The following is a 10,049-nucleotide window of genomic DNA, read 5'->3' on the forward strand; positions in this document are numbered from 1 at the left end:
AGTAAAAGCATTAAATAAAGTGAAAGACAAAGTGTTTACCTCTTCGATTCAGATTGGTATCCCATTTCAATGAATGCAGATGTAATACATACACCAGCCATAGTGGTATGAGGCTAAGGGACAGGGTGCAAAACACATCCATCCCCTCAGCTTGGAATATTGGTGTTCCACCCCTAGACTCAGTGGTCAGCCCAGCAGTGGATTTGGAGATCAAAATGTGCAGCTGCAGGTCCAGTAATGGTGCATCTGACCTCCCATTTAGCTTTGAAATCCACACTACATGGCACAGGCGTGGAATTACGTGATGAACTGGTCCCAAAACAGCGTGTCATCGATTTCTCCAACTTTCCACTAATTTCTTCACCCTTCCCCTTCCCTGTTCTGGCTCACCTCTTCCCTTCTCCTCACCTGCACATTGCCTCCCACTGGTGTTCCTCCTCCTCCCCTTTATTACTTCATCTGCACCCATCTCCAAAAGTCCTCCCTGACTATAAAATATTTGAAATGTAAGGGAAGGAAAGTGAATGCTATCTTCAGCACTCAGTGGCGACTTTATTAGTTACCTCATGTACTTAATATGCTGGCCACTGAGTGTATATTTACGGTCTTGTTATTGTAGCCCATCCATTTCAAGGTTCAACATGTCTGTTCATTCATGCGTTTTTGCATGCTACGATCGTAACACTTGATTATTTGAGTTGCTGTTGCCTTCCTGTCAGCTTGAACCAGTTTTGCCTCTCTTCACTGACCTCTCTCATTAACAAAGTGTTTTTGACCACAGAATTGCTACTCACCAGGAATTCAGCAATTTCTGAGATATTTCAAACCATCCCATCTGGCAACAACAGTCATTCCACAGTCAAATTCACTAAGATCACATTTCTACCCCCATTCTGATGTTTGATCTGAAAACAGCTGAAACCCTTAAATATGCCTGCATGCATTTATGCATTGAGTTGCTGCTATACTTAGAAGATTGAGGGGTGATCTTATTAAAACGTATAAAATTCTGAAGGGATTGGACAGGCTAGATTCAGGAAGATTGTTTCCGATGTTGGGGAAGTCCAGAATGAGGGGTCACAGTTTAAGGATAAAGGGGAAGCCTTTTAGAACCGAGATGAGGAAAACCTTCTTCACACAGAGAGTGGTGAATCTGTGGAATTGTCTGCCACAGGAAACAGTTGAGGCCAGTTCATTGGCTATATTTAAGAGGGAGTTAGATATGGCCCTTGTGGCTAAAGGGATCAGGGGGTATGGAGAGAAGGCAGGTACAGCGTTCTGAGTTGGATGATCAGCCATGATCATACTGAATGGTGGTGCAGGCTCGAAGGGCTGAATGGCCTACTCCTGCACCCATTTTCTATGTTTCTATATGTTTGGTTAAAACTTCAAAGTTAAATGCAGTGGAGTGTCTAACATCGCCTCCTCTCTCTAAGATCAGCTAAATCGCTTCTATTTTGCCAACACCAAGCCCCTAAGGAGACCTACAGCTGATGCGCCTGCAGCTTAGTCACCTCTGAAGTTGTAGTATGCAGGTGCTTCCAATGAGTGGACAGTCACAAGGCTGCGGGACTGGACGGCACCCCAGGGCGGGTACTCAGAGCGCGCGCGACACAACTGGCAGGTGTGTTTACAGACACTTTTAACCTCTCTTTCTCCTAGTGTAGAGGGCCCTCTTGCTTCAAAACATCCACCATTGCTTCTGTACATAAAAAGACCAAGGTAACATGTCTGAAAGACTGGTGCCCTGTGTACTCACCTCAATAATAAGCAAATGCTTTAAGAGGCTGGTCAAGGACTACATCTGCAGCTTGCTACAACCTACATTGGATCCCCTATAATTCACCTGCCAACTCAACCAATCAACAGATGAAGCAATAGCTACGTACCGTCCTTACACATCTGGAGAAGAGGGATGCTTATGTGAAAATGCTGTTCTTGGACTACAGTTGAACATTCAACACCATAATTCCCTCCAGACTCAACAAGAAGCTCAGAGACATTGGCCTTCACCCTACCTTGTGTAGCTGGACTTCCTGTCAGATCGCTAGCGGGTGGCAAAAGTGGATTCCCTCGCTTCTGCCCCTCTAACCCTCAACACAGGTCCCCCCAAAGACAGTGACCTAAGACCGCTCCTTTATTCTCTGTATACCCATGACTGTGTTGCCACCCATGGCTCCAATCTGCTAATTAAATTTGCTGATGATACTACACTGATTGGCCTAATCTCAAAAAAATAATGAGGCAGCCTACAGAGAAGAAGTCATCACCCTGACATAGTGGTGTCAAGAAAACTACCTTTCCCTTAATATTTCAACAACAAAGGAGCTGGTTGTGGACTACAGGAGGAAGGCAGGCAGGTTAACCCCTATTGACCTCAATGGATCTGGGTTTGAGAGAGTGAACAGCTTTAAGTTCCATGGCAAAGGCATTACCAAGGAACTCATGTGGTCTATACAATAACTGGCTGTCTGGTGAAAAAGGCAAAACAGCGACTCTTTCACCTCAGGTGGTTGAAGAAGTTTGGTATGGGCCCCCAACTTCTAAGAACTTTCTACAGGGGCACAATTGAGAGCATCCTGACTGGCTCCATCACTGCCTGGTTTGGAAACTGTACTTCCCTGAATTGCAGAGGGTGGTGCGGACAGCCCAGCACATCTGTAGATGTGAACTTCCCACTATTCAGGACATTTACAAAGACAGGTGTGTATGAAGGGCCCGAGGGATCATTGGGGACTTGAGTTTGTTAGGTGTGTTCAGAAAGGTTTCTTGACACAATATGTAGATAAGCCTACATGAGGAGAGACTGTACTTGATCTGGGATTAGGAAATGAACCTGGTCAGGTATCAGATCTCTCAGTGGGAGAGCATTTTGGAGATAGTGATCATAATTCTATCTCCTTTACAATAGCATTGGAGAGATAGGAACAGACAGGTTAGAAAAGCGTTTAATTGGAGTAAAGGAATTATGAGGCTATCAGGCAAGAAATTGGAAGCTTAAGTTGGGAACAGATGTTCTCAGGGAAAAGTACAGAAGAAACGTGGCAAATATTCAGGGGATATTTGTGTGGAGTTCTGCATAGGTACGTTCCAATCAGACAGGGAAGTTATAGTAGGGTACAGGAACTGTGGTATACAAAGTCTGTAATAAATCTAGTCAAGAAGAAAAGAAAAGCTTACGAAAGGTTCAGAGAGCTAGGTAATGTTAGAGATCTAGAAGATTATAAGGCTAACAGGAAGGAGCTTAAGAAGGAAATCAGGCGAGCCAGAAGGGGCCATGCGAAGGCCTTGGCGGGCATGATTAAGGTAACCCCCAAGCATACTACAAGGATGTGAAGAGCAAGAGCATAAGATGTGAATGAATAGGACCTATCAAGTGTGACAGAGGGAAAGTGTGTATGGAACCGGAGGAAATAGCAGAGGCACTTAATGAATAATTTACTTTAGTATTCACTATGGAAAAGGATCTTTGTGATTGTAGTGCTGACTTGCAGCAGACTGAAAAGCTTGAGCATGTAGATATTAAGAAAGAGGATGTGCTGGAGCTTTTGGAAGGCATCAAGTTGGATAAGTCACCGGGACCGGATGAAATGTACCCCAGGCTACTGTGGGAGGTGAGGAAGGAGATTGCTGAGCCTCTGGCGATCATCTTTGCATCATCAATGGGGACGGGAGAGGTTCTGGAGGACTGGAGAGTTGTGAATGTTGTTCCTTTATTCAAGAAAGGGAGTAGAGATAACCCAGGAAATTATAGACCAGTGAGTCTTACTTCAGTGTTTGGTAAGTTGATGGAGAAGATCCTGAGAGGCAGGATTTATGAACATTTGGAGAGGTACAATATGATCAGGAATAGTCAGCTTGGCTTTGTCAAGGGCAGATCATGCCTTACAAGCCTGATTGAATTTTTTGAGGATGTGACTAAACACATTGATGAAGGAAGAGCAGTAGATGTCGTGCATATGGATTTCAGCAAGGCATTTGATAAGGTACCCCATGCAAGTCTTATTGAGAAAGTGAGGAGGCATGGGATCTAAAGGGACATTGCTTTGTGGATCCAGAACTGGCCTGCCCACAGAAGGCAAAGAGTGGCTGTAGACGGATCATATTTTGCATGGAGGTCTGTGACCAGTGGAGTGCCTCAGGGATCTGTTCTGGGACCCTTGCTCTTTGTGATTTTTATAAATGACCTTGATGAGGAAGTGGAGGGGTGAGTTAGTAAGTTTGCTGATGACTCAAAGGTTGGAGGTGTTGTAGATAGTGTGGAGGGCTGTCAGAGGTTACAGCGGGACATTGATAGGATACAAAACTGGGCTGAGAAGTGGCAGATGGAGTTCCACCCAGATAAATGTGAAGTGGTTCATTTTGATAGGTCAAATATGATGGCAAAATATAGTATTAATAGTAAGACTCTTGGTAATGTGGAGGATCAGAGGGATCTTGGGGTCTGAGTCCATAGGACGCCCAAAGCAGCTGCGCAGGTTGACTCTGTGGTTAAGAAGGCATATGGTGTTTTGGCCTTCATTAATCATGGGATTGAGTTTAGGAGCCGAGAGGTAATGTTGCAGCTATACAGGACCCTGGTCAGACCCCACTTGGAGTACTGTGTTCAGTTCTGTTCACCTTACTACAGGAAGGATGTGGAAACCATAGAATGGGTACAGAGGAGATTTACAAGGATGTTGCCTGGATTGGGGAGCATGCCTTATGAGAATGGGTTGAGTGAACTTGGCCTTTTCTCCTTGGAGCAACACAAGGATAAGAGATGACCCAACAGAGGTGTATAAGATGATGAGAAGCATTGATCATGTGGATAGACATAAGTTTTTTCCCCAGGGCTGAAATGGTTGCCACGAGAGGACACAGGTTTAAGGTACTAAGAAGTAGGTACAGAGGTAAGGGGTCTGGTGTAAGTTACTTACGCAGAGAGTGGTGAATGCGTGGAATGGGTTGCTGGCACCGGTGGTGGAGGCGGGTATAATAGGTTCTTTTAAGAGACTTTTGGATGGAGCTTAGAAAAATAGAGGGCTATGGGTAAGTGTAGTGATTTCTAAGGTAGGGACATGTTTGGCACAACTTTGTGGGCTGAAGGGCCTGTATTGTGCTGTAGGTTTTCAATGTTTCTAGCCACAAACTGTTCCAGCTGCTGCTATCCGGGAAATGGTAACGTGGCATAAAAGCCAGGACAAGCAGAATCCGAGCAGCTTCTTCCACCAGGCCATCAGACGGATTACTGCTGACACAACTGTATTTCTATGTTATATTGTTGTACATACTATTTATCATAAATTGCTACAAATTGTACATTGCACATTTAGATGGAGAAGTAACATGAAAATTTTTACTCCTCATGTATATGAAGGATGTAAGTAATAAAGTCAATTCAATTCAATAAATATTCGTGTTTCAGAGCAGGTGTACCTAATAAAGTAAAATACAAGTCATTTCTTTTTCTATTCCCTCTGTTAGCTCTAGGGAAGGGTCCCTAAAATATAAACACAGCAGTATGTTATTGTGCATCTCCATCAAATTGTGAGTCAATATAATGGTGAAGAGCACGTAAGCCCATGCGTTAATAGGGATGATAATTAATGCAGAGGACTCTTTCCTCCAATTGTGTCCTAATGTGTCTAAAACTAAGCATTCAGTCAGTACAATGGAAAAGAACATATAGAAACAGTACAATGGAAAAGAATTTCTTATTTGACTGCAGAGTATTCTGCAGCCAAGATTAATCTTGGCCCAGCCCATTCTCTAGGGTCATTGAATTATAATCACAATAAGTCAACTTCACTGAATTTTAACTTTCCTTTATGACCAAAGGGCACTGATGTGATCAGCTGGCTCAGCATAGGTTACTGCAAAGGTTTTAGTGGGCAGTTAAACTCACCCATTTGCTCATCCCCTGTGACGACGCCAGCAGCAGACACTCCTTAGCATTAGTCTACTCCAGTAAGCAGCTGACATGTACTCCTGCCAACGTCTGTACATTCTATTGCCAAGGTGACATTAGGACACGATTCCAATTTTAGCAGTGGCTTCCATGGTGAACCATGCCAGTAGCAGGCCAAAGATATAGAAATAGTTCAAGACGTACAAAAAGGCTGGATGAACTCAGCAGGTCGCACAGCAACCGTTGAAAGGAGCAGTCAATGTTTCGGGCCGAAACCCTTCGTCAGGACACAGGTTCGTCAGGTTCTTGGCCGGAAACGTTGACTGCTCCTTTCAATGGATGCTGCCCTACCTGCTGAGTTCATCCAGCCTTTTTGTACGTCTTGATTTGACCACAGCATCTGCAGTGTACTTTGTGTTTAGAAATAGTCCTCCTGTCCTGTGTGAGCTCCTCAGGAAACCAAATAGAAAGCATAAGCCTTCCTTTGCTCTGGAGACTCCTCTTTGCTCATCAATAATCTCCCATTATTAATCACTTATCTGCCAAGCAATGGCCCTGTAGCTCATTACACCATCCACCTGATGGTTTCTGGCTTATGACATTCCATTGCTCTTCATCACCCCTACTGGGGCAAGACCACCAAGAGCCGCTCACCAGAGTCCTCTGTCTTGGGCCAGTCTTCCAAGTTGTCCCCAGGTGTAGCCATCTTCTTGCTGTCAGCCATCCTCTCCCAAGAATATGGTCTTTCGATAGCTCTGCTTTTTTTTACGAAATGGGGTCACTAGCCCCGCATCCAAAACCTTTCTTTTTGCAGGTGGGGTTGGGACCATCAATGGCAGCGTTATTGTTCTTTGCTCCCTGGTTGTTGACGTACAACAAGCCCCAATGTTTGCATCGTACTCTCTTTCTATCTGGCAAAACACAGACCCAGAGTTTACATCAGATCATGCATTCCCCATCTCTATGTGACCTTCTTGGCTCAGCCAAGAAGGGCCAAAAGGCCTGTTTCTGTGCTGTAACGTTCTAGTGCTCCAAAGGTTTTGGCTTTTTTCCAGCATATACTATATTACTTAATATTATGTATCACACAAGATAGCATCGAGTGGTAACAATACCAATGGTATTTTATCAACAGTCAGCACAAGAATGTCTACTCATTGCATAATAAGAATTTAAAGTACTCCCTATGAACCATGTTACAGTCTCTGAGAGGCAACTTATCCCTGATTATCTAATTGTGATATGAAGTATATTTGTTCTCAGTTCAGGGTAATGATGGAGCCACCAGATTTGCTGTGATGTATTTATAACAAATGTGGAATTGCTTCTTTAGAAACAAACACCTTAATCTCCTTCTGTTGTGATTGTCATGTGATTATATAGGTGATGGAGGCATTCAACATACCTGAGATAAGGTATGCAACACATCTCCTAGTGAAAATCTCTGACAACCATTATAGCAACTGGTTATCCAAATCTATGACACTTATGTGCCATGTCTTCATCCATACACTATATCCAAAGTACACTACTTCTCCAGAAGTTTCCTTTCTCAGTTTCTTCCAAATGGACGCAGCAATCGGAAGTATTCTTCTGAGTTCTGAATACATTTTGACTGGTTCTAGTGGTGCATTTTCACCTCATGTCTGACCCCTTGTGAATATGCTATTTCGCTGTGTGGGGGATTATCAGAATTTCTACTCTGCATTCATGTTTAGGGCAGTGCACCATCATCCCTCAATCTATTAAATGGTTTGGTCTGCCACATTTCACCTTTATGCTCAGTAGTGCTGAAAACTCGCTGCTCCATTTGGCTCCTCATCCAAATGTTATAGACAGTCTTAAAGATCACAGATACAGTTAAGCTTGTCACTGGGGGTAAAAGGACTTATCTATTCCAGCATAACCATAAATTTGCTACTGTAGTAAATCTTCATTTTGCTGAAGAGCCACTCTAATACCTAATATACTGTATACCTTTAAGTGGATACCTCCGCCAATTAACTGAACTCTGAAAGCTCACACACATTCCTCAATTGTACTTTATTTATTTGTGCACAAGGAGACCACACGGCTCCTGTCACAACACTGCTCTGAAGTTGGAACAAAGAGATGCCATTTTTATACAGAATTGGCTAGTTGGGTACAGATTCTGACCAAATGGTACCTCATGTATGTTCAAACTCCTTATTTGCATAATCCTTCACTAATCAGACTACAATATTAAAGGTATTAAAAGCCAATAGAATCTCCATATTAAAGGCCAATAATACTTTAGAATTGATAAAGTAACTGACCAATAGTAGGAGCACCAAAGAAACATTCAATTGAATCCTTGTTTTCTCTTGCTATGCTAAATGGCTCTGGTTCATTGCTGTGCAAAGGGAAACTATCATCTTCAAAGACCTTCAAAAGCCTAAGCTGACTGTACATTATCTGTAGACTATCTTTGGCCGGACATTATCTTAACCCTTGCCTTGCTGCAATTTCCACATGCGGTATTTCATTATTTCGCCTTATAACATTCATTTATACAATCATTTCAGGAGATTAGAGCACATCAAAAGAGCATGACCTCCAGTTTCTTTATCTACATAGGTTAAGATTTTTCCCTTTCTGATTTCAAAATTGGATTAAAATTTCAGGAATATAAATCTCCTGGTTCCAAAGATAAGTACACTGTTCTACCAAAGTCAAAGTAAATTTATTATAAATGCTGCATTGAGATATATTTTCTTGCAGATATTCACAGTAAAAAAAAGAAATATAATAGAACCAATGAAGAACTACATACAAATACACATTGACAAGCAACTAATTTGCAAAAGAGGGCAAACCATGCAAATACAAATAACAAATAAATAAATAAGCAATACTAAGATCATGAGTTGTAGAGCCCGCAAAAGTGTGCCAGCTGTTGCTGAGGTGAGTGAATCCATGCTGATTCAGGCACGTGATGGTTGAAGGGTAACAACTGTTCCTGAACCTGGTGGTGTGGGATTTGAAACTCCTCTACCTCCTTCCCAATGGCCGCAGCAAGAAGACAGTACAGCAAACATCTTGCCTATCAAGGGGAAATAGCGCGGAGCTGTCCACATCTGAATCCGGGTCCGCAGAAAGCTGAAGAATATTGATTGTCTTGGGGTTAGAGAACTGTGTATTGCCTAGGGAGGAGTAAGGAACAGGGGCTTGCTTTGCTGCTGTTTTGTTGGTCTGCTGAGCATTGTAGATATGCTATGTAGGTGCCAGAATGTGTGGCAACACTTGCAAACTGCCACTAGCACACACTTTGTGTTTTGGCTGTTAATATAAGCAACACATTTCACTGTATGCTTTGTTGTATATGAGATAAATAAATTTGATTCTTGCTATTTTTCAAGCAATTTTTATAGAATTATAATATATACTGCACATTTTTAATTTGGCAGCAAAATTTGAGTCCATATCTTAACAATTGGACAGCCTTGGGCTGAAAAAGGTATGGGAAAGCAAAGGCTCCCTGCAGACTTCACATTATCATCCTTCAAACCTTCAACATCAAAAAGCACCAGATCAGCAACTTGAATTCCTGTAAATAGTAACCAAAATGGAATGTAGTCATGCAAGAAGCAGCACAAGTAGCTGAAGCTGCTGTTGCTATGCAGGGACGGCCTGATTAAAAATATACAGAACATGCGAAGGAAAATAAGCACAAATTCTGTATGTCCAATGTCCACCTCGATCAATGTGAAACGATCAGAAAAAGGATATTTTCTGTAGACGCTACCTGACCTACTCAGTTCCTCCAGATTTTGTGTGTTTTGCCTTGAATCTCCAGCATTGTAGATTTTTCTCGTGTTTGAGGAGTTGGTGGTTGTAAGCTTGAAAAACATCTTGGTTTCATAGAGACTACTGTTTGGTTTGAGTGTCAATGTACATGCGCTATACATTCCATTGGCTATTTGAAGAACAACAAAGAGTTCTTTTAACATTTTGGCCAAAGTTTCTCCCCATGACTACTCATTTCTTTTCCTTCTCTTTCAGGTCTTTTTTCAATTCTCTTGTTTCCCTGTCCCACCATCCATTTTGTTCTGTAATTAAACCTGCACCAAAGTGCCTTGAACTAATATTAAAAGAGTCAAGCAGATGTATAGCAAAGTGCTGCACATGCAAAAAATTG

General features: G+C 42.4%; 1 protein-coding gene across 1 annotated transcript in view; it reads right to left on the minus strand.

The window, feature by feature from the left end:
• The window catches only part of rhcgb (Rh family, C glycoprotein b), an 86,696-nt gene extending 86,263 nt beyond the window's left edge, over positions 1–433 (minus strand). The window contains exon 1 of the mRNA XM_059952896.1: positions 40–433. Within this exon, the coding sequence (XP_059808879.1) occupies positions 40–142 (103 nt within the window). The 5' untranslated portion in view covers positions 143–433. The remainder of the gene's footprint in view (positions 1–39) is intronic.
• Positions 434–10,049: the final 9,616 nt, after the last annotated feature.

The sequence above is a fragment of the Hypanus sabinus genome, chromosome 28, assembly GCF_030144855.1.
Source record: "Hypanus sabinus isolate sHypSab1 chromosome 28, sHypSab1.hap1, whole genome shotgun sequence".
In the NCBI taxonomy this organism is placed as follows: domain Eukaryota; kingdom Metazoa; phylum Chordata; class Chondrichthyes; order Myliobatiformes; family Dasyatidae; genus Hypanus; species Hypanus sabinus.